The following is a 24922-nucleotide window of genomic DNA, read 5'->3' on the forward strand; positions in this document are numbered from 1 at the left end:
TTGGGTGGCACAGAGTTCTAGAACATTCCTCTAATCTCAGAAAGCTCTATCACACAGTGCTAGTACAGACCCTCTCAAAAAAAAGAAAAAAAATGCACTAGTCACAGACACCCAATTATTTCCATGTTCTTTCCGGAGGTTCCAGAATTCCCACCCCAACACACATAATTTAGCAGAGGTGGCAAACTTGTGGCCCCTGGACTGGATATGGCTCCATTGGGTTTTATTTGGTCCAGAGGTTTTTTTTTTTAAGAGGCAGGACACTTTGTCTACAGTCTGGAATCCCCACGAATCTGTGAATACGTGGGTGGGTCTCCCCCAAGGTAAAGCTCTGCTCCCTCTAGGCAGGGCATGCTGTCACTTTTTTAGCAGAGGCATTTACCTCCTGCCTGACCCCTGGGGCCATCTGAGTTTGAGACCTTGGTTTATAGACGAAGAGAAGAGAATAAAGGATTTTTTTTTTTTGGTGGGGGGTGGTGAAAATCCAAGTGAGCACCTTCAGGAAGGGGTTGATCCAGGAGTCAGAGATCCAAGAGTTGGCCCCTGCACTGTCCCTGGATGACTGTCTCTGGGCCTCGGTTTTCTCATCTGTAAAATGGGTATGATAAAGGGATACACAGTGTTGGGAGGATAAAGTGATACACAGTGCTGGGAGGATAAAGTGGCATGACACAGGTCAGGGCAAGTTGCTCATAATGCTGGGTCCAAGTTGGCTCCATCACCCTCACGCAGAGTGGGGAGAGGGTGAGGAGGGGCGGAGGGGGAGGAGGGGGGAGGGGTGGCCCCTGACACGCGGGAGGCATCACGCAATGCTCTCTGAGTTCCCACGGCCTCGATCTGGCCACTGGAGAAAGAAGGGCGGGGGACCCCAGGATCACACTCACCTCACAGGGCCGAATTCCTAGGGTCCCTGGCAGGGAGGGGCGTCCCTTGGCTGGATCCGGCGTCGTACAGGGGTCGCCCACGGGGTGTACAGTTGGCAGGACGCGCGCCCGCGAAATTCCAGCCCTTCCCGGACTTCACTTGTTGCTCCAACGTCCGGAGCCGGGCGTGGGGCGTGGCCTGGCGGCGGGCGAGACCCTCCCCCAACCAGATTGGTCCTTCAGCCCGTCAGTCCCGGGCGCCCGCCCCCAAGCATAAAAGCCTGCCTTGGGCTGGCCCAGGACGGTTTTGGAGCTGGCCTTGAAGTAGTGGTCACCGCGCACTGGACGTCCTGTTGACCGCGGTGAGAGGCGAGGGCCCCCGATTAAGTGGGGGCGGGGGCCGCCGAGTCCTGGGGTGCCCCAGGGGAGGAAGGGGCAGGAAGGGTCTTCCTGGGGGCTCTGCTTGTCTTTGCGGCCTGGGGAGGGGTCTCCAGGCTGGGCTGAGCACACCTCCCCCCCCCAAAAAAAATCCAACTTCTGGAACAGGCTCAGACTTTCAGACTCTCTCCTCTTAATATCTAGGACTTTCGGGGGGGGGTGCGCGAAAGAGCCCCCTAGAAGTGGCAGTATCAAGCGGTGGGGGAGGGTTAAGTCTCCAGTCCCAACCACATCCTCTTGCTTTGCAAACGCACTTTGGAGGCAAGCCACAGCCCATTCCGCACGGAATTCCGCCCTCTCTGGGTCTTCAGAGTGGGCCCCCTCCCTCCCCCCACCAGGGGGCAGTCCCTCTGCCTAGCAAAGCCCCTTCCCCTCCAAATGGTTTTGCCGCCTGGGGACTCGGCCCCTCCCTTGATCTTCTGACCCCCCCAGCTGACCCTGGCGAGGTCTTGGGGCAAATCCCGCCCCCTTTTCCTGGGTGGGTATGGCCAGTGGATTGCACAAAGTGGTGGTGGGAAGGCCTACCCCCTTATCTGAGTCCTTGGGACCTTTGTAAAACCAGAGCCTAGGCCTGGGGTCCGTCCCTGGGAACTTTGGAAGTTGGAGCTTCACATTCCCTGGCTGCAGCTGGACGACTGCGTGACTCCAGGCAGTTTCAGCCAGTTCTCGCTCTCGCTGCTGGGGCCAGCTGCAGGCAGGTTGCTGACCCCAAGGACTTTAATGGGGGTGCTGACATCTGCAATGGGTGTCCTTGGTTAAACCAGTTCCAAAGGAGTTGATGAACAAAAGGGATGGGAGGGAGGACCTCTAAGCTGCCCAGGTGAGCTCAGGCTGCAGGGAAGGTGAGGGGAAGAACAGGAGTCAGGTGATGATCACTAGGGGTAGGTGTGCCTCCTTGCCCCACTTCCCAGTTGGGGGACCTTTGTACGAAGCAGAAGCTCAGTCCTGGCTAGTTTCACCCGTTTCTTTGTGGCAGGCAGAGTGGTGTGAAATGGATCTGTTTATTGAGCACCTACTGTGTGCCAGGCACCAAGCTACGTTCCAGACTCTCCTCTAGTCTACAGGGACTCGGTGCTAGGAACGGTTATCCCCATTTCATAGACATGGCAAGTGACGCTGTGAGAGGGGGTGCTGCCTTCCCAATCTCCTACAGCTAGGGAGTTGCAAAGCTGGGATTAGAACCCAGTTTGGACTGTAGAACTGGTGCTCTCAAAGCATCAGTTTGCTGGGTTCCACTTGGGGGATAGCAAAACACGGTGTCTGGAAGGAAATGCTCAAACTCAAGGTCAGGGGTTCACCACAGGCTTATCCTAGAATGACCTGGGGTGGGCTGGCTTCCATGGCAGTCCAGTGGTTAAGACTCTGTGCTTCCACTGCAGGGGGCATGAGTTCGATCCCTGGTCAGCTAAGATCCCACATGCTGCGTGGTGCAGCCAAAACAAAGAACGACCTGGAGAACCAGACTTAAGGCAGGTTTAGCCCCATTTTACAGATAAGAAGACTGAGGCTATGAGAGAGGAAGCTCCTTGCCCAACATAGCACAGCATGGGTGGAGCTGGGACTCCTGAAATCTAATCTGACAATGCTCTAGCTGTCTCATCTCATTTGGCCAGGAAAATGGAGCACACCTGTGGCTGCCATCTTGCCTGCAAATGTGTGCATTAGAATCACGCAGGAAGCCTCCCTTGCCTTCCCCACATCCCTGAGACTGACTTGACTGTCTGCAGAGGGACCAGGAACGGTCTCTCTTTTTTTTTTTTTAATTTAACTTAAAAAAAAAAAAACAAACAACTTTTTTTTGAACAGGTAATGTTATCTACCTGGCTCAAAAGTCAGAGGCCTGCCCCAGCTACCCGATCTTCCTCCCTGAAAGGTGGCCACTGTAACAGTTTCCTGTGTCTCTTTAAAGATTCTGTCAAATACAAGCAAACACTTTAGCCCCACTCACACCTTTTGTCTCTTAACAATATCTTGGTCCCCATCAATTACATGTAAGCTTCCACACTTAAGCCACTGGCCTGGGCTACCACTGTGATTTCCTTTAGTCCCCTTCTGTTGGGCAACCAGATTGTTTCCAGTGTCTGTGGCCAACACAGGTACACACATCTCTGTTCCACGTGGCAGTACCAGTGTGGGACTGTCCCCGCAGTGAGGTTTCTGGGTCAAAGGGAAGATGCCTCTTAAAACCCAGTAGTAATGGACAAATTGCCGTCTACAGGGGTTTTGCACCATAGTATTGATAGAGGTGAGCCCTTGGAGGGCTGTGCACAGACCTTGCCCTTTAAGGTGCGGCCCCGGGATCAGCTGCATGAGCAGCACCTGGGAGCTTGTTAGACTTTTGCTCTGCTGGATCAGCACCTGTTTTGCACAGGCTCACAGGTATGTCTCAACAATTGAGAGGCTAGGGCTCTAGGAGATTGGGGGCGGGGTGGTCAGAGGGCAGGTGTGAACCCGGACATCCCCCTGGAGGGAAGAGAGGAGCAGGCTGTACCCTGACTAGTCTTTCTGTTCACAGTGCCTGCTTCTGAGAAATGTCTACCAACGAGACAGAAGCCACTGCCAGCACCCAGGTGTCAGCGGAAGAACCGGTACAGCAGGTGAGGAAGGTCTGGGATGTGTGGGATGAGGCTTCCCACCTGGTGGTGCCTTGGCAGGGAGCTGATGGCAGCACAGGGTGGGGTCAAGAGACACCCTTCCGAGTGGGTTGGGCAGAGCCATTATACTAGCCCCTAACAGGTGCCCCACTAATAGGTGGAGGTGGGAGAGCTGGGGATTCCAAGGGCTCTTGGGAGAGCAGGGGTACAGCTCTGTTTGAAGCTGCATGGATCCCCCAGGCAGACCTTCCCTGTCTCTGCAGGTCCTCTTAGGGTCCTCCTTTTAGGAAGCCAGTTTCTATTCCACCTCCTTTCCCTAGTTTAAATAAAAGCCCCTTTTAATAAACAGCTTTTTAAAAATTAGGTATCATTCACACACCATAAAATTCACCCTTATGAAGAGTACTACTCAGTGATTTTTAGTAAACTACCCAGTTATGCAGCCATCACCACCACACCGGAAATTTTTCATCTCCCCCAAAAGAGACCCCATACCCATTAGCCATCACTCCCCATTTTCCCTCCTCCTGGGAGCCCCTCTTCTGGGTTCTGTCTCTATGGATTTGCCTATTTTGGACATTTCATAGAAATGAAAACATACACTACGAGACCCTTTTGTATCTGGCTTCTCTCACTGAGCGTAATCTTTTTGAGGTTCATCTGCATTGTAATATCTGTCGGTGCTTTGTTCCTTTTTTATTTATTTTTATTTTAAAATTAATTTTTATTGGAGTATAGTTATTTTTACAATGTTATGTTAGTTTCAGGTGTACAGCAAAGTGATTCAGTTATACATATACATATATCCACTCTTTTTCAGATTCTATTCCCATTTAAGTCATTACAGAATATTCAGTAGCGTTCCCTGTGCTATACATTAGGTTCTTATTAATTATCGTGTTCCTTTTTTAAACTTGTGGTGAAATACACATAACATAAAAATATACCATTTTAACTGTTTTGAAGTGTGTAGGTCAGTGGCATTAAGTATATTCACAGTGTACAACCATCATCACTATCTAATTCCAGAACTTTCTCATTACCCCAAATCAAAACCCCATATCCATTAATAGTCACGCCCATTCCCCTCTCCTCCAGCCCCTGGCAACCACTAATCTGCTTCCTGCTGAGCGATTTACCTTTTCTGGACATCTCATATAAGTAGAATAAGTGGAATCATTTTATAAAAGTAGAACCTTCTGTGTTAGGTACCACATAAGTGGAATCATACAGTAGTTGTCCTTTTGTGTCTGGCTTAGTTCACTGAGTATAATGTCCTCAAGATTCTTCCATGTTGTAGATCTTGTCAGAATTTCCTCTTTTTTTAATAAATTTGTTTATGTATTTATTTTTGGCTGTGTTGGGCCTTCGTTGCTGCCCATGGGCTTTCTCTAGTTGCGGCGAGCAGGGACTACTCTTTGTTGCAGTGCACGGGCTTCTCATCGCGGTGGCTTCTCTTGTTGCGGAGCACGGGCTCTAGGCGTGCGGGCTTCAGTAGTTGTGGCACACGGTCTCTAGAGCACAGGCTCAGTAGTTGTGGCACACGGGCTTAGTTGCTCCGTAGCATGTGGGATCTTCCCGGACCAGGACTCAAACCTGTGTCGCCTGCATTGGCAGGCGGATTCTTAACCACTGTGCCACCAGGGAAGTCCCTACTTTTAGTTTTTTGAGGAATCACCATAATGTTGTCCATAATGGCCACACCATTTTGCATTCCCACCAACATCATACAAAGGTTCCAATTTCTCCACATCTTCACCATTACTTTTTAATTTCTGTTCATTTGATAGTAGCCATCCCAGCGAGTGCGGGGTGTGAGGTTGTAGCTCATTGTAGTTTTGACTTGCATTTCCCTAATGATTTGTGATGTGGAGAATCTTTTCTTCTTTCTGTTAGCCATTTGGAGACTATGTATTTTTAAAAACATGCTTTAGACCACATTTTCTTTATCCACTCACCAACTGATGGACATTTGGGTTGTTTCCACTTCTTGGTCATTGTGAATAAGGCAGCTACAAACATTCGTGTACAAGTCTTATGTGGTCGTGTGTTTTCCTGTCTCTAGGGTAGAATCTTAGGAGCAGAACTGCTGGATTGTGTGGTAAGTTTGTCATTAATTTCTGAAGAGACCTCCTGGGCAAACCCTGGAGGAGGACTGCCTGAGTCCAAGGTCCAGCTTTTCCACTGGCTTGTTTTGTGATCTTGGGTGACTTCCTTAGCCTCTCCATGCCTCAGTTTACCCTTCCATAAAGTTGGAATAATACTCCCAGTCTCCCAGGACTGGCGATTAAGTGAGCTAAAACACAAATTCTACAAATAGCCCCTGTGAGAGTTAAGTCTTCTGCCTGCGTCTTCACACGGTTCATCTTTGCAACTCCTTCAGGACAGAAATGACTTCCCATTTTATGGATTGGGAAACCGAGGCTCAGAAGCCTTGTCCTGAGTACTCAGTTCTGCTCTTGTAGGGTAAGAGTGGCCATATTCAATATATAAATGAATGGGTGTGGCCATGTGCCAATATAACTTTATTTACAAAACCAGGTAGCGTGGGATATTATTCAGCCATGTAACAGAATGAAGTACTGACGCGCAATGCAATGTGGATAAACCTTGAAGGTATGGTCAGTGAGAGAAGCCAGACACAAATGGACAAATCTTGTGTGATCCCACTCACAGGAGGTCCCTAGAGGAGTCACATCCACAGAGACAGGAAGTAGATGGTTGGGGGCCAGGGGCTGGGGGAGGGGCTTGGGAGTCAGTGTATCATGGGGACAGAGTTTCAGTTTGGGAAGATGAGAAAGTTCTGGAGACAGATGGTGGGGATGGTTGCACAACAATGTGAATGTACTTAATGCCACTGAGATGTGCGCTTAAAAATGATTTGAATGGTAAATATTAAGTTATGTGTTTTTGCCACACTTTTTTTTAAAAAGGAATGAAGCACTGAGACACGCTACTACACGGGTGAACCTTGAAAATGTTACTCGGTGAAAGAGGCCATACACAAAAGGCCATATGTGTGATTCCATTGTCGTGAAATGTCCAGAACAGGCAAATCCACAGAGACAGAAAGTGGATTCATGGTTATCAGGGGCTGGGAGGCAGGGGCGTGACAGCCAGTGGGGACAGGGTTTCTTTTTGGAGTGATGAAAAAGTTCTAGAATTAGACAGTGAATGTTGCACAACCTTGTGAATACACTAAAAACTTCTGACTTGTGCATTTCAAAATGGTGAAATTTTATGACGTGTGAACTAGATTTCAATAGTGCTGCTAGGAAAAAAAAAAACAGGCAAGAAGAAAAAAATCAGGTGGTGGACGGGACTTCGTCCCCAGGGGTCCGTAGTGTCCTGGCTTCAGTTGTAGACCCTGAGCTCCAGGACAATGGGGTTCTTGTGTCATGTCACTACCTGGCGCAGTGGGTGTCAAGGTCATGTTCAAACAAGTGGGCTACGGGGACCGAGATACAGGAAGCGCCCGGCGGAACCCCGGAGTCCCTGACTTGTGCAACCGCGTGGGTGCAGAGGGAGGGGAGGCGAGCCGTTTCCCTGGCCTGAGCTGCCCTGCCCGCAGCCCAGCGTGGTGGACCGCGTGGCCGGCATGCCGCTCATCAGCTCCACCTGCCACATGGTGTCCGCCGCCTACGTGTCCACCAAGGAGAGCCACCCCCACGTCAAGACTGTGTGCGACGCGGCCGAGAAGGGCGTGAAGACCCTCACGGCGGTCGCTGTCAGCGGGGCGCAGCCCATCCTGTCCAAACTGGAGCCCCAGCGTGAGTGAAGCCTGGGAGAGCCGGGACCCGCCCCTCCTGGCTATTTCCCGGCGGGGGGAGGCGGGGCGGCGGTCTGAGGACCTTCCCGGCCTGAGGGACGCGCATGCGCTGCGCGGTAACATCAGTTGTCTGTCTCCCCTCCCCCGCCGCTCCGCAGTCACATCGGCCAGTGAATACGCCCACAAGGGGCTGGACAAACTGGAGGAGAATCTGCCCATCTTGCAGCAGCCACCGGAGAAGGTGACTGACCGATGCTGTGGGGGGAGGCGAGGGGGGGGTGGGATGCTCCGCTGAGACGGGGGGGCCTGCCTAGGTATCGAGTCTGTGGTCCCACCTTAACCAGAGCAGATGAGTGGGACAGCTTCCTCCCTGACCCCTCCTCTGTCTGTCCCCAGACCCCCACCAGGCAGCTGCAGGAGCATTCTGAACACCAGCCAGATGGGCCCTAAACCCCCGCGTGTCTCCCACCTGGCCCAGAGCAAAAGCCAAAGCCTTACTCATGGCCCTGCCAGATCTGGCCCCGCTGCCTCTCTGCCCTCCCCGCCCACCTCACTTGCTCCATTCCGTCTGCGCTGGCCTCCATCCTCCTGTTCAGTCACATCAGCGCCCATAGGTACCAGACATGGTGATGGAAACAGAGTCCTTGCCCTCATGGAACTTTCATTCCAAGGAGGCGGGGAAAGCAAATACAGTGAACACACCCATCTCAGTGCTACCCCAGGATCTTTGCACCTGCTGTTCCTTCTTCGTGGACCAGGCTTCTGGGTCTCTATTCTAATCTCACCTCTTCGGAGGCCTTCCCTTCCCTCTTAAAGAAGGTCCTTCCAGTTCAGCTCTGCCCAGTAGAACTTTTTCTATACACCTTCTTTCTGTGCACCATCCAATATGGAAACCAACAACCATGTGTGGCTGCTGTGCCCTTAGAATGTGGCGCGTGTGACTGAGGAACTCGAATACTAATTTTAGTTATTTTTATTATATTTTTAACATTGGGATTGTTCTTTTTAAAAATTATTTTTATTTATTTTTTTAAATTTGGTTGCACCGGGTCTTAGTTGCAGCAGGCGGGCTCCTCAGTTGCAGCAGGTGGGCTCCTTAGTTGTGGCGTGCAAACTCTTAGTTGCGGCATGCATGTGGGATCTAGTTCCCTGACCAGGGATCGAACCCAGGCCCCCCAAATTGGGAGTGCGGACTCCCCTGCGCCACCAGGGAAGTCCCTAATTTTAATTATTTTTAAATTTTAAATAGCTAATTTTAATTATTTTAAATTGAAATAGCCACATGTGGCTTGTGGCTCCTGTATTAGCATCATTCACGCTACATCAGCTTGTTTGTTTGTTTGTTTGTTTTTAATGTCTATTGGAATATAGTTGCTCTACAATGTTGTGTTAGTTTCTGCTGTTCAGCAAAGTGAATCAGTTATACGTATATCCCCACTTTTTTAGATTTCCTTCCTATTTAGGTCACCACAGAGCACTGAGTGGAGTTCCCTGTGCCGTACAGTAGATTCTCATTAGTTATCTGTCTTATACATAGTAGTGTATATATGTCAGTCCCAGTCTCCCAGTTCATCCCACTGACCCCCCTCCAGCTTTTTGGTTTAACAGCTTTCACTGAGATATAATTCACGTACCATACATCTCGCCCATTTAAAATGTACAACCCAGTGGTTTTAGTACATTCAGATTGTGCAGCCATCATCATCCCTTTTAGAACATTTTCATCACCCCAGAAACAAATCCCACATCCCTTAGCTCCTTCCAATCAACCCCCAGCCCCTGGCTCCCACCATCTACTTTCTGTCTCTGTGGGTTTGACTCCTCTAGGGACCTCCTGTGAGTAGAATCAGACAGTATTTGTGCTTTTGTGTCTGGATTATTTCACTAAGGATCACGTCCTCAGGGTTCATCCATGTCGTAGCAGGTGTCAGAATTTCTGGGTGGACCACATTTTGTTTCTCCGTACTTCCGTCAGTGAACTCTTGGGTTGTTTTCACCTTTGGGCTGTTATATACCCATGCTGATTGCAGCAGCATTCACACGTTGCGTTAACTTTTTAACTTTTTTTTTTGGCTGTGCCGCGCAGCTTGCGAGATCTTAGTTCCCGGACCAGGGATCGAACCCCTGCCCCCTGCAGTGGAAACGCGGAGTCCTAACCACTGGACCACCAGTGAATTCCATGCATTAACTTTTAAAAAACGTTTCAGATAGTGTGTTACATAACTGCTTATTTGTCTCCCCAGCTGGGGTGCGGGCACAGACTGTCTGCTTTGTTGCTGTGCCAAGTGCCCATCACACAGCCTGGCACGTAGGAGATGCTTGTTAAACACTCACGTGCTTCATCGCGCCTTTTTCCTGGTGGGACGGAAGTGCCGCACTAAGGCAAATCTGTTCATGTTGAGAATCCTCCCACCAGAAATAGGTGTTCCCTGGTCAGGGGCAGTGGAACACGCCAGCCACTCCTCCCGTTCCCTTAGGCTTTCTGCTGAGACCACCTACTTCGTCAGGCAGCTTATTCACCCGCTAGCTCTCGAGCGCTTCCTGTCGGCCAGGGACCGCGATATGTCATGTCCCCCAAGGGCAGCCCCGTTACACAGAAACGGAGTGGGCTGGGGAGCATTGTAACAGAACCTGAACCCATGTCTTACCACAAAGGGTGTTAACAAGTTGGGCATGTGGAAGGTGAAAACGGCCACATCCAAAGAAGGATGGAGCATCATCGCCCAGGAGCCACCTCCTTAGGGCTGAGTGCTTGCATTCTCCTCCTGTCCTGCCGGTGTCACCAGGCCAGTATTCCTTCTGTTTATAGATGGGATGAGCTCAGGGTGACATTGGGAAAGGTTGTCCAACAGAGCGGCCACTCTGAGCTCCTGACTTCCTGGGAGGCTCTCTCTTCTTCTTTTTTTTTTTTTTTTTGGCCCTGCCTTGTGTTTTGCAGGATCTAAGCTCTCAACCAGGGATTGAACCCAGGCCCTTGGCAGTGAACACCCCAGGTCCTAACCACTGGACCGCCAGGGAATTCCCATCGTGGGAGGCTCTCTTGATTCTGGGCCTTGTGAGGTTCCCCTTCAGAACGAGGTAGCTCTCCCTGGTCCTGTGGGACAACGGTGTTGTCAGAGCTGGGATTTGAACCCGGGCCAGCGTGAGCTACGTGACAGCCCCACTGTGTGCTCAGTGAGCTTAGGGCTGGTGTTCAAATCTGACAACCGTGCCCTCTCCCCCCAAAAAGAGACTGATTCCCATGAATAGGAGGGTTTAGGTGTTAAGAGGGGCGCCAGCTTAGAAGGGTAGGATGGGAGGGGGCATGGTTTTTAACTTTCCAGAGTGCTCTTTGGGTAGAGATCTATTTAAAGACTTAGATTCAAGAACACCAGGCATGGATCGACCAGCACCCACTGTGTGCTGAAGCGGCTTCTCCAAGGATGCAATGCAAAGCTAGTCCAGAGGTGGGCAGATCTGGCCTTCTGCCTGTTTTTGTAAATAAAGTTTTATTGGCACACAGCCGCAAACAGTGGCTTATGCATCATCTATGGCTGCTTTTGCCTGAACACCGGCAGGTTTGGGTCGTTGGGACAGAGACCCTCTGGCCTGCAAAGCTGAAAATATTTACCATCTGGCCTTTCCTGGAGAAAGTTGCTGACCCCCTTTAACCAGTCAAGGTTACAGGCAGGAGAATCAAAATACCAGGTTAAAATTCAGGTTCTGCTCCTTAGCAGCTGGACAGCCCTCAACACAAGCCGCTCAGCCTCTCTTGGCCTTGCTTTCTCTTCTGGGGAATGTGTACACTCCTGTGTCTTGGAGATTTGCTGAAGTGGGTTCATCACCTGAAGGCCGAGAACATACTAAGTGTTGGTTCTTTTTTTTTTTTTTTAATTGATTTTCATTGGAGTATAGTTGATTTACAATGTTGTGTTAGTTTCAGGGGTACAGCAAAGTGAATCAGTTATGCATATACATATATCCACTCTTTTTTAGATTCTTTTCCCATATAGGCCATTACAGAGTATTGAGTAGAGTTCCCTGTGCTATACAGTATGTCCTTACTAGTTATCTATTTTATATATGGTAGTGTGTATATGTCAATCCCAATCACCCAATTTATCGCCCACCACTGAGTGTTGGTTCTTAACGTCTTAATACGAGCTTCGGGGATCCACAAAATGCTCTGATGTTTTGGGCACATCACCAATTCGCAATGGGGAGTTTAAGGTAGTTAACGTGTTAAATTGGCAGTTAATGGAGACAAAATGTTTGGTTATTTGGGCATGTGCATAAAATCCCTCCTGTTGCTTTATCTTTGTTTGCTTTTGGGTTTTTGTTTTTCGTGGGTTTTTTTGGCTGCATTGGGTCTTCGTTGCTGCACGCGGGCTCTGTCTAGTTGTGGTGAGCGGGGGCCACTCTTCGTTGTGGTGCGCGGGCTTCTTATTGCGGTGGCTTCTCTTGTTGCGGAGCACGGGCTCTAGGCACGCGGGCTCAGTAGTTGTGGCTCGCGGGCTCCAGAGCGCAGGCCCAGCAGCTGTGGCTCACAGGCCTAGTTGCTCTGCGGCATGTGGGATCTTCCCAGACCAGGACTTGAACCCTGAAACACGGAGTCCTAACCACTGGACCACCAGGGAATTCCCCTCCTGTCGCTTTAGTGTAGCTCTGAGCGTCTCATTCTAAAGCGGGGTCCCTCTCCCTCAGCACCACTGACACTGGGGCCAGTCATTCTCTGTGGGGGGCCGTCCCAGGCACTGCGGGGTGTTGATCAGCATCCCTGGCCCCCACCCACTCAATGCCAGGAGCCCCTCCCCCTGCAAGTCGTGATGACCACAGATGTCCCCAGACACCGCCCAATGTTCCCTGGGGGCAGAACCACCCTGGATGAGTAGTGCTGTCCTGAGGGACTTAACATACTGATTACCGGTTGAAACAGGATTGCAGTTCTTAGTACAGGATTGGAGTGGTCCCTTCTAGGGATGTCGCTAGTTTCCGGTGTCACACTGATTCAGTGCTTGAGCCAAGCACTGTTCTAACCCTGTGATTTAGCCGGTTAGGGCTGCTGTAACAAGTACCCCTAACAACAGACATTAATGCTTGCACAGTTCTGGAGGGTGGAATTCCGAGACAAGGTGTCGGCAGGGCTGGTTTCTCCGAGGCTTCTCTCCTTGGCTTGTAGATGGCCATCTTTTCCCTGTGTCCTCATATGGTCATCCCTCTGTGCATGTCTGTGTCCTAATCTCTTTGTATAAGGACACCAGTCAGACTGGATTAGGATCCACTCTAACGGCCTCATTTTACCTTAATTACTACTTAAAGGTCTCATCTCCAAATACAGTCACATTCTGAGGTCCTGGGGGTTAGCGCTTCAACACCGTTCAGCCCCTAACACCATGGGGAGAAGAAGTGGAGGCCCAGAGAGGTCGAGTGACTAGCTTGAGGCCACACAGCTAGGATATATCAAGCCAAGGTCTCTAACCAGGCTGTCCGGCTCCAGAGCACATGATCTTAACTGCTTTCACCCTTCAGGGTCATCCTGGAGCTGGAACTCCTCCCTTCGGCCCAGGGTGCAGGGTGGGGGTACCCAGGTACGAAGGGAGGACGGAGATGCTGATGCTGTCCTTTCTCGTAGGTCCTGGCAGACACCAAGGAGCTCGTGTCGTCCAAAGTGTCGGGAGCCCGAGAAGCTGTGTCCAACACGGTGTCCAGCGCCAAGGACACCATGGCCTCCCGGGTGACCGAGGCGGTGGATGTGACCCGGGGTGCTGTGCAGAGTGGCGTGGACATGACCAAGTCCATGGTGACCAGTGGCGTCCACTCGGTCATGGGCTCCCGCGTGGGCCAGATGGTGCTGAGCGGGGTGGACACGGTGCTGGGCAAATCGGAGGAGTGGGTGGACAACCACCTGCCCATGACGGACGCTGAGCTTGGTGAGTGCAGCCCACAGGGCTGGGACCCCTCCCCAGACCACCCGACATGGGGTCCCTCTCAGCCACCAGGAGTCTGTCCATCACATGCTGTCATCTCATCCCTGCCCCCTCTCCCCATCTATCTTAGCCCACCTGGACCGGCTCGGTTCCCTCTGCCCTGGTCTGTGGTGCCTGTCCTCCCTGAAGCAGCCTCCAGAGGGCGCCTGTGAGCACTCAAGTCAGGCCCCTCCAAGCCTCCCACCTCCCGTGGGTAAAAGCCCAAATCCTCCTGGAAGCTCCCTTGTACTTACCTGCCTGCCCTCATTCATTCTACTCCAGGCACACTGTCCTTCTTGCCCATCCTGGACCGTGTTCCCACCCCAGGGCCTTTGCACTGGCTGTTTCTTCTACCAGGAACTCTGCCCTGACATCCAGATGTCTCATTCCTTTCTACCTCCAGCCCTGTGCTCAAATGCCACCTCCCAATAAGGCCTATAAAATTGCACCATCCCTCATGCATGTTGTGTCCTGAAACCTCCCCCCAGGCCCGGCTCTGATTTTTCTCTTCACCACTGGTCGTCAATTCCACAAAGCAGAAGCTATGTCCTTCCTGAGTCTAGAACGGGGCCTAGCACTCAGCAGGTGCTCAAATCCCCAAATAAAATCACTCAAACTCTTCTCTATCGTTCCCCCACCCCACCCTAGGCATATATTTGTTTGTTCAAATGTTCCTTGAGCGCTGGCTGTATGCCACGCCCTCTCTAGGTCCTAGGGATATGTCAGTGAACAAAGTTCTGCCTTCGTAGAACCTAAAGTCTAACGTGTACAGAAATCAGATTTAAGGAGATGTTTCTGAGGAAGTGACTTTGCCCTGTCGTGCATGGAGGGAGGGAATGAGCTGTGCAGATGTCAGGGCAGAGGCGCAGGGAACACAGACCCGGGTGCAGGGCCGTACCTGGTCTGTTGGAGGGACAGCAAGGAGGCCCGTGTGTCTGGAGCAGAGTGAGCAAGGGGAAGAGAGGGAGGAGGGGAGGGCAGGGAGGGGACCGGGCAGGTCGTGCAGGGCCTTGTGGACCACAGGGAGGACTTGGGCTATTACCACAGGGAGGTGGGACCCTGGAGGGCTGTGGGCAGGGGGCGGGGCCTGACTTGGTACTCACTCACGCCCTCTGGTGGCTGCTTTTGGGAGGACAGACTCCGGGTGAGGAGAGGGTGGGAGCCAGGGGAATCCGGGTTCAGGTGAGCTGTGATGGGGCTGGACCAGGTGGTGGTAGGAATAAAGAGAAATAGACAAACTGGGGATAAAAGTGTTGCGACAAAGCAGCCAGTCTTACTCATGGTCTCATACCCATGGCTCTTGGGGTTGGCCTTGACCCCGCCTTCTAGAGACGGCCTTCCTTTGCACACGTACCAGGAACTTCCAGCCGGGCCAGCAGTTGCAGACTCCAGTGCCCACAGCAGCAAGGGCCCACGAGGGCCATGTGTAACCAGACACCATGCTCCGTCCAGAGGGAGCAGCCTCTCGGCTCCGGCCAACTTTAGCCAGAGCTGGTTTGTTTGAATGAGACGCCAAATATTTGGGATGACTGGAAAGAGTTGAAGACAGACTAGATCAGGGTTTCCCAGCTGTCGTTGGAGCCAGGTCATCGTCTGTGGGGGGCTGTCCTGGGCGCTGTGGGGTGTGGAGCAGCCTCCCTGACCCCACCCAGTCGATGCCAGGAGCACCCCCAACTGTGACAACCACAGATGTCCCCAGACGTCGCCCAGTATACCCGGGGGGCAGGATCACCCCCAGGTGAGAACCAGTGCTTTGCCTGTTCTAGAGCTTCATATAAAGGGAATCATATGGGAATTCCCTGGCGGTCCAGTGGTTAGGACTCCACGCTTTTACTGCCAAGGGCGCGGGTGCGATCCCTGGTCAGGGATGCTACAAGCCACGTGGTACAGCCAAAAAAAAAAAAAAAGGAATCATGTGATTCCCTCATGATGGGTAAACAGCTCCTAATCATTATCTCCAATCTCTTTTTCCACTGGGATTGCAACGTGTCACTGTTCTAGCTGTTAGCTGGAAAACTTCCATGGACAAAGTTCTCTGTTGCAATCTTGATTACCCCAAGCTACGGTTTATAGAGGAAAAGCAGGGCAAGTAGTTAACGTTCCCCCTTTTTATTTATTGTGGCATCACAGGCTGGTTTACCAGCACCCTCCAAGAGTGCGTAGTGGGTTTTTACATTATAGGTTTGAACACGAAGATTAACACGACGTATTGCGATCCGAGGTATTTATTTTATTGACGCTTCACTTGTCCTGTTATTTTCGATTGCTTGGCGTCCTCCTTGAGCTGACTCTGAGACCCCGTGATTCTCCCTGGGAATCCTCGGCAGAAAGTCATGGTCCCTCGCCTTCTGGAGAAACTTGATGTTCTAGGTGGGGTGATGTTCCTGGTGGGGCGACGTTCCAGGCAAATGATCTTAAGCCCTGCAGCGTGTGGCTTGAGCATAGCGTGTGGCTTGAGCATAGCGTGTCGCTTGTCCTTTGTGTTTTCAAAACTTGACTCCAAACCTCTTGAAGGAAGGGAGGTGGCTGATGTCTTCCGTCCTGTATCCCAAATTCAGTGCCTGCTGGCCTCTTGTAGTGCTCAGACCAAGTAAGACTTGGCTATGGGTCTTGGCCCGCAAAAGTAGGGGGAGAAGCAGGCGTTGCTGGGAGGCAGGTTGTGAAGCAAGCCTGGGAGCCACTGCAGAGAACAGATCTGTCTGACCAGCTTCGACTCTCTGCGCTTTCCTTTGTGTCCATCCACTAAGGGTGAAATCACCGTGCACAGTGGTGCTTGAGGTACTGGGGAGGTCTGTGAGTAAAGGTGCCATGTTAGAGCTAGGATATTACTCGTGGGCTCAGGGCAGGAGCACAGCCCTGCCCCCCCCCCCCCCCCCCCAGTTCTCCCCTTTGCCAAGGGCACCGCCCCCTCCAGGGGCCCTGCCAGCTTGCTCTGACATGCCTAGGCTCTGCCAAACATCCTTGGCCTAAATAACAAAGCTGCTTTCACTTCCAAGGGCAGACCTCCCGGGTTCCCAGAGGGCCGTGGAGAAGTTCTGGCCATTAGGATGGGTTCAAACTGTTGCTGGTTTGGGTTTAGTCTTTGCAAACCTGCCTTTGGTGGGAGAATGGGGCAGAGTCTGTTTTTCCCAAGATGCCAGCTTTTATTTTCGCTGCCTCTAAATGTCCCAGGTATTTGGGTTTTTTGTTCAGTTTTTAATTTATTTTTTAATCTTTTTGTAATTTATTTTTATTTTTTTAATTAAAAAAATTTTTTAATTGAAATTTAGTTGATTTACAATGTTGTGTTAGTTTCAGGTGTACAGCAAAGTGATTCAGTTGTATCTATTCTTTTTTAGATTCTTTTCCGTTATTGGTTGCTATAAGATATTGAATATAGTTCCCTGTGCTATACCGTAGGTCCTTGTTGGTTATCTATTTTGTTCAGTTTTTAAAATGTCATCATGAAATGACTCTTCTGTGACATCCTTGTCCCCCAGCCGACTATGTTAGACTACCTCCAGGCCATCTCCGGCCCACCTCCTGCTTTTGTAAATAAAGTTTTATTGGCACACAGCCACGCCCATTCATTTACATTTACTCTATGGCTGCTTTTGAATACCAATGGCAGAGTTGATTAATTGCACAGTAGAGCCTGCAAAGCTGAAAATATTGACTGAACTGGCCTCTTACAGAAAAAGTTTATTAATCCCTGGATAAGAGTATGTTCTTCCAAAATTTTGTAATGTTTATACTGTCAGCGAAAATCAATAAACAGCCAATAATAAGAAGAGAAAAGAGTTTTATTTGAGCCAAACTGAGGACTATACCCCGGAAGCCTGCTTCCCAGATAACTCTGAGAAACTGCTCCTGAGAGGCAGAGTTTTCAGCACAGTTTTTTATCTTGTCAGAACAAAAAACATTAAACAAGTCAGGATTACATTTCTTCAAGGTTTCAAAAAAAGGAACAGACCAGCATGTACACAACGAGTCAGTATGGCCTTGGCACCTAGGAAGGAATCTTATCATCAAAGGAGGACCAGCATTTTGGTGTCCCAGGAAGGGAGACATTTAATCTTGATTTTGAACATGGACATTCTTTACTTCTGGCCAATGTGCCCTTTTCTTTAATAATTAAAGCAGATGTACAATGTAGGTTTGATAGGCCACAAAAAGGCTATTTTAGGTAGCATCAAATTCAAGTTAACTCAGGTATAAGCCAGAATGACTTCCCTATCTATATCTTAATATGTGAAAATTTCTTTTATCAATAGAAACAACCGAATTCCCCTGACTGAAGTCTTACCTTGATCGAGCAAGGGGTCGATGGCACCATGTGGGATTTTGTTGCTTGGTTTTCCCCTTTCTTTCATTTCTGGAACAGTGCCCAATCCAAAGGAGAGGCGTATTTAGGTGGCTAAAGTGGAGATCTCACTCATCAGACCAGCCCCGCTGTTCCTGCCTGACCAGAGCATATTTCTTGCGTTATCTTGGTGATGTGTACTCCCTGTTCTGTTTATTTGCTATTCTTTCAGTCAACTTTGCCAGATTCTTTTAGAAAGGGAACTTTATCACTTACTATAAACAGATAAACTACAAATAGGTAATAAGAATAGCTAAACATTCGTTCATTTGCGTGCCTCTCTGAAGGCAGTGAAATCCTGGAGTCCTAACCCCTGGACTGCCAGGGAATTCCCCAGATTTCACATTTTAGACATTTCTAACGCGGGTGGTCCTACAGAAGGGAAACTGAAGCTTATTGGCCAAATCACTTCTGCATCCAGGGGGCCACAAACATTTTCTTGACAGGCCAGGTAATAAATAATTTTGGCTTTTTTGGGCCATACAGTCTCTGTCGCAACTATGCAATTCTGCCATTGTAGCACAAAAGCATAGACAGTAGGTAAATGAATGGTTGTGATTTTGTGTCATTAAAACTTTATTGATAAAGGCAGATGGCATTCGGCCCAGGGGCTGTAGTTTGCAGACCCTGCCATAGGGCCTTACAAAGCCAGTGATTTATTAGGACCGGATTTAAACTCAGATCGGGTTACTTACAAAGCTCAAACTTTTATCACTACTGTAGTAAAGTCTAAAGGGAGCAGGATAAGATAGGATCAAATTATCAAGACAGGTGGATTTCCATCCTGTTGCCTTGTAACTTTATGAGTATTTTCTGGACTAGATAGTCCGGACTTTCCCTTAACTGCTGTGAAGATGGTTCTCCTATGGCTTAGACTTCTCCTCCCGTCAAGTATCATGGTTAAGAACGTGGGGCCTAGCTTCAAATCCTGATTTGTGACGTCCCAGCTGTGTGACCTTCGGCAAGTCGCTTAACCTCTCTGAGTCCATGTTTCCCCATCTGTAAAAATGGGATAACGGTGTCTCCCTCTTAGAACTGTTATGATTTAACAAGAATGCCCGCAAAGCACCTAGAACATTGTGAAAGATTGGCCACTATTAATATATGTTAGGCGCTAATACAGGCAGAATTGGCCAACTTTTTTCTGTAAAGGACCAGATAACGAATATTTTAATCTCTGCAGGCTAAGAGGCCACATATTCCACCTCTGTTGTTTGAGAGCAGCCATAGACAATGTATAATGAACATAGACAGTTGTATTCATGGGTCGGGTTGTCCTGAGGGCCGTAGTTTTCGGACTCTCGTGCTAGTCTAAGGCCTCCTTTTTTTTTTTTTTTTTTGCCATGCCTCACAGCATGTGGGATCTTAGTTCCCGGACCAGGGATCGAACCCGTGCCCCCTGCGTTGGAAGTGTGGAGTCTTAACCATTGGACTGCCAGGGAGGTCCCTAGTATAAGGCCTCTTAATCCTGGGATATTCAGTCCCTATCATACCCATTTCGCAGATGGGGAAAACCAAGGCAGGGAAATCCTTTTACACTTGCAGACCCGGGGCACAAACTCAGCCTTCACAGTGCTTCTCCTGCCTTCCCCCCGCAGCCCGCCTTGCCACGTCCCTGGAGGGCTTCGACATCGCCTCAGTGGCCCAGCAGCGGCAGGAACAGAGCTACTTCGTGCGTCTGGGCTCCCTGTCAGAGAGGCTGCGCCAGCGTGCCTACGAACACTCTCTGGGCAAACTGCAGAGCACCAGGCAGAGGGCCCAGGAGGTCCTGCTACAGCTCTCGCAGACGCTCAGCCTGGTGAGGCCCGCGGTGACGGGGGCGCTGGCCAGCAGCGTGTGTGCCAACGAACCCCCTCCCCAGCCTAGTGGCTTATTCCTCCCCACACACCCGCCTGGGCTTGCTCACGGGGCCGCGGTCCTGGATGTGTTTGCTGGGGCTGCTGTAACAAAGTCCCACACACTGGGCAGCTTAAACACAGACGTTTATTGCCTCACAGTTCTAGAGGCTGGGAGTCCAAGATCAAGGTGTTGGCAGGGTGGTTCCTTTTGAGGCCTCTCTCCTTGGTGCGTAGACGACTGTCTTCTCTCTGTGTTCTCACCTGGTCATCCCTCCATGCATGTCTGTGTCCTAATATCCCCTTTTTATAAGGACACCAGTCATACAGGATTAGGGCCCACCCTAATGACCTCATTTTAACTTAATTACCTCTTTAAAGACCCATCTCCAAATACAGTCACATCCTGAGGTCCTGGGGATCAGGGCTCCAACCTATGAATTTGGAGGGGACACAGTTCAGCCCATGACAGGTTGGCTGAAGACTGGGTCTCGGTGTGGTCTCCTCCTCCATCAGGGTACCTCAGGCTCTCCCCCGGCTGTGGCCTGAGGGATCCAGGTGCAGCGGGAACACGTGAGCACTTTTTTTAAAAATTTATTTTTGGCTGTGTTGGGTCTTTGTGGCACGCGGGATCTTTCGTTGCGGTGCGCGGGCTTCTCTCTAGCTGTGGGACTCGGGATGAGCACTTGTTTTGTTTGTTTGTTTAAATTCAGTTTTATTTGAGGTATAACTTACATTTTACACACAATGAACATCACCCCTTTTAAAGTATACAGTTTGAGGAGTTTTACAAATATAAACAGACATGTAACCACCACTACAATCAAGATGTGGAACATGTTCATCACCCCAAAAAGTTCCCTCCTGCTGCTTTGCAGTCAGATCCTGCCCGCTGAAGTTTTTAATTTTTCTGTTCTCTAAAGAGGGAAATTTCTAATTTCTTTCCCTGTTTGCTTAGCTTCTACTCAGTACTATCTCCTCTCTCTTTTTTAAAAAATTTTAATTGTGGTAAAATACACATAAAATTTACCATTTTAACCAATTTTAAGTGTATAGTTCAGTGGCATTCAGTACCTTCACACTGTTGTGCAACAGTCCCCACCATCATCTCCAGAACTTTCTCATCCTCCCAAACTGAAACTCTGTCCCCGTGAAACCCTGGCTCCCCAGCCCCTCCCCCAGCCCCTGGCCCCCACCATTCTACTTCCTGTCTCTATGGATGTGAGTCCTCTAGGGACCTCCTGTGAGTGGAATCAGACAGTATTTGTCCTTCTGTGTCTGGCTTCTCTCACTGAGCATCACGTCCTCAGGTCCATCCATGCATGTTGTAGTGAGTGTCAGAATCTCGTTCCTTTTTAAGGCTGAGTAAAATATTCCATTGCAAGTGCTTTTTAAGCCTCTGCTTACGCTCACATCTGCTTGTGTCCCATTGGCCAAAGCCCGTCACGTGGCCAGGCCCACTTGCAGGGCGGGGGTGGGGGGTGGGGGAGAAACAGGCAAGATGGGAGGAGCTGCAGAGAATCTGTGGCCACTTTCTTTGCAAGTACCACACGGGGCCACAAGCATGTTGATGACCCTGAAACCCACAGCCTGTGGAAGCACTCTGTGAGAAAAGCAGCATCCCTCCCCCTTCTCTCCCCGTCTCAGATGAAAGGACCGCCCCCGCTCCCTCTGGAATCCCGCATCTCCCAGGATTCCTGTGGATTCCCATGCGCTCTGCTGGTTTTGGTCAAGCGCCAAGGCAGCCACCCTCTCTCTCTCTGCTCCAGATGGAAACCGTCAAGCAGGGTGTCGATCAGAAGCTAGTGGAGGGTCAGGAGAAACTACACCAGATGTGGCTCAGCTGGAACCAGAAGCAGCTCCAGGGCCCAGAGGAGGATGCAGCCAAGCCAGAGGTACCCACCAGGGGGGCGGCATGGGATACCTGGGGCCCTGACTTCCCTCTCCCCACCTCTGCTTGATGGACCTACCTGCCCGGAACGCTTTCCCCAGCCTCGCCTCCCATTAACTGCCTTCAGGACCTGATGACACCTCCTCCAGGAAGCCTGCCTGGATTTCCACTCTTGGGTACAGGCGTTGCTTCTGAACCATGGGACGCCTGATAGTGATGGGTCTCAACCTGCTGAATTCTAAGCCATGCCCCATTTACTTGAGTCCTGACTCCTTCCCTACCCCATCCCAGTGTCCCATCACATCCTTCAAATTCACCTGCCCGGTTCTAAGTGTCAGCTTCTCACTAACGTGCTCTGGCCCCTCCAATCTATCCCAGGCATTGGCCTCTTGAACGAGCCCTGACTTTTGCCACCTGTGCTGTCACTCATCTAAGCTTTCACTGAATCAGTACCTTAGACAATTCTCATGCCTCATTCTGAACCATAGTCCCTCTCTCTTAGGGACTCATAATATCCTAGCACAATAGCTTCTCAGCTTTACCTCTCTGGGCCTTGATTTCCCCATCTGTGAATGGGATATAGGACCGTCTGCCAGGTTGTTAAGGTGAAATGAACACGCATGTTCACAGCAGCATGAGTCACGTCAGCCAAAAAAGTGGAAACGGCCCAAATGTCCATCAACAGGTGATGGACAAACAAATGTTTCCCTCCACACACGGGAACATCACTCAGCCATGAAAAGGAGAGAAGCACTGACACTCGCTACCACATGGATGGACCCTGAGAACACGATGCTCAGTGAGAGAAGCCAGACACAGAAGGACACACAGTGTGTGATTCCACTGATAGGAAACGTCCAGAACAGGCAAATACATAGACACAAAAAAAGTGGGTTAGTGTTTGTTGGGAGCTGGGAGAGGGGGAATGGAGAGGGAGTTTCTTTTGGGGTGATGGAATGTTCTGGAATTAGAGGTGCTGGTTGCAGAACCTGGTAAATGTACTAAAAAAATGTACACTTAAAAGGGTGAATTTTCTGGTATGTGAGTTATTTTATATACATACATATACACACACACACATTGACATGTAAGGCACATAGTAAGTGCTAAAAAATAATATTTATAAGGTATGGTGAATGTCTCTATAAATGCAAAACTGTTCAGCATTCAGACCCCAACCGCGAAAAACCATCTCCCTTCCCCCCTCAACTGCTGAACGCAGCAGCCAGAAAATAGATATTGGTTCTGTCGGCACCTCCCTGCCAGGTTCAAAGCCAGAGTACGCAGGTGACCAGGCTCAGGGCAAAGTCTTGCCTCCCAGCCTGCTTTGATCTCCTCCCCGGCCTGGGGAATTTTCAAGGACCCGATCTCAACTGCAGTCTCCCCCACTGCTTACAACTTCTGCCTAGAAAGTTCTTCCAGACCTTCTCATTTTTTTAAACTTAAAAAAAAAACAATTTTATGGAGATATAAAATTCAGAATCTTATACTTTAAAAAAAAGTTTTGAGGTATAATTCACATACTGTACAATTGACCCATTTAAATTGTACAATTCATGGGTTGTGTGACTATCACTGTAATTCAGAGCATCTCTATCACCCCAAAAGGAGATCTTCTCCCCAATAGCAGTCAGGCCCCGTTTCCACACCCTCCTCCATTCCTGGCAACCACAAATGTACTTTGTCTCTGTGGACATTTCATGTAAACGGAATCACACCCTGTGTGTCCTTCTGTGTCTGGCTTCTCTCACTGAGCGTCGTGTTCTCGAGGTCTGCCCACATTGTAGTGAGTGTCAGGGCTTCACCCCTTTTTATGGCTGAAGACTGTTCCGTGTGTGGATGGACCACATTTTGTGTCTCCATTTGCCAGTTGATGGGCATTTGGGTTGTTTCCACTTTTGGCTACTGTGAATAACACCCCTTTGAGCATTTGTGTACAAGTCTTTGCATGGACGTGTATTTTCGTTTCTCTTGGGTGGATGCGTAGGGATGGAATTGCTGGGTCATATGGTAACTCTACAATTTACCATTTTGAGGAACTGCTAGACCATCTTCCAAAGTGACTGCACCGCAAGATACGAGGGTTCCAATTTCTCCCCATCCTCGCCAGCATGGGGGTGAGGGGGTATCTGCCTGTGGGTTTGAGTTGCACTTCCCTAATGATTAACGACGTTGAACATCTTTTCGTGTGCTTCTTGGCCATCTGCGTATTTCTTTGGAAAAATGTCTATACCTGTTTTTCAATTTGATCAGTGATTATCTCGCACAGTTTGAAACTCAGAGAGCCCGTATTCTGAACCACCTGTGCTCGACATCCTCTCCTGGGGAAAGGTTTTCCCCAAGGTGGGCGGTAGAACCCCCATTTTCTCTTTCCCGGGCTCTGGGTCCAGTTACCCCCAACTCAAAGGGTCCTGACGGTCGCCCTCCGCCCCTTCTCAGCAGGTTGAGTCCCAGACGCTCACCATGTTCCGTGACATCGCCCAGCAGCTGCAGACCACCTGCGCCTCGCTGGGCTCCAGCCTCCAGGGGCTGCCCGCCCACGTCAGGGACCAGGCGCTGCAGGCTCGCCGCCAGGTGGAGGACCTCCAAGCCACCTTCTCCGGCATCCACTCCTTCAAGGACCTGTCCGGCAGCATCCTGACGCAGAGCCGCGGGCAGGTGGCCAGGGCCCGAGAGGCCCTCGACCACGTGGTGGAGTATGTGGCCCAGAGCACGCCCATCACGTGGCTGGTGGGACCCTTCGCCCCCGGAATCACCGAGAAAGCCCCAGAAGAGAAGAAATAGGAGAAGCAGGAGGGAGGCTCGTAGGGCTCGGGGCCCCTCACTGGGAACACACGTCTCTAACCCTTCCGGCTCACCTCAGCTGCCACCTCGGGAAACCGAGGTCCTCAAAACCAACCAGTACCTCACCCTGTCTGAGCTTGGAGGAAGCATGTCCTGGGCATCACAGTGGTCATTAGGACGAGATTTCCAGAAAAAAAAAATTTTTTTTCCTAGAAGGTTACAGAAAAACTTTTTTTTTTCTTCCTCAAAAACCAGGAATATAGCTCTTACATCCCACTCCTTTTTCTACATCAAGGCCCCTGGATATCAGCCTTGAGCTAAGGGACTTGGACTTCTGTGAAGTGGGCCTCCTGGGGATGGGGTAGGGGCAGAGCAGCTGATACTCATTCTAGAGCTGAAGGGGGCTGAGGCCTTCCTGGTGGGGCTTCAGTATTGCCTTAATAAATTTTACCTGCAGCTAA

At 50.2% G+C, this 24922-nt stretch overlaps 1 protein-coding gene across 1 annotated transcript; it reads left to right on the forward strand.

The window, feature by feature from the left end:
- Positions 1 to 1142: 1142 nt before the first annotated feature.
- PLIN3 (perilipin 3) lies at positions 1143 to 24922 on the forward strand. The gene is made up of 8 exons (XM_059918701.1): positions 1143 to 1225; positions 3817 to 3898; positions 7467 to 7665; positions 7823 to 7905; positions 13276 to 13573; positions 19550 to 19749; positions 21556 to 21681; positions 24117 to 24922. Exons 2-8 carry the CDS (start codon positions 3833 to 3835, stop codon positions 24459 to 24461), a joined length of 1317 nt encoding a protein of 438 aa, XP_059774684.1. The 5' UTR covers positions 1143 to 1225; positions 3817 to 3832; the 3' UTR covers positions 24462 to 24922.

This window comes from Balaenoptera ricei, chromosome 3 (genome assembly GCF_028023285.1).
Source record: "Balaenoptera ricei isolate mBalRic1 chromosome 3, mBalRic1.hap2, whole genome shotgun sequence".
Classification (NCBI taxonomy): domain Eukaryota; kingdom Metazoa; phylum Chordata; class Mammalia; order Artiodactyla; family Balaenopteridae; genus Balaenoptera; species Balaenoptera ricei.

Bases quoted from the DNA above. Each gene is read 5' to 3' on its own strand.
- PLIN3 (XM_059918701.1), top strand. From the start codon at position 3,833: ATGTCTACCAACGAGACAGAAGCCACTGCCAGCACCCAGGTGTCAGCG. The intron at 7,906-13,275 runs GTGACTGACCGA...CCTTTCTCGTAG, and splicing joins TGCAGCAGCCACCGGAGAAG to GTCCTGGCAGACACCAAGGA. The intron at 13,574-19,549 runs GTGAGTGCAGCC...TTCCCCCCGCAG, and splicing joins CATGACGGACGCTGAGCTTG to CCCGCCTTGCCACGTCCCTG.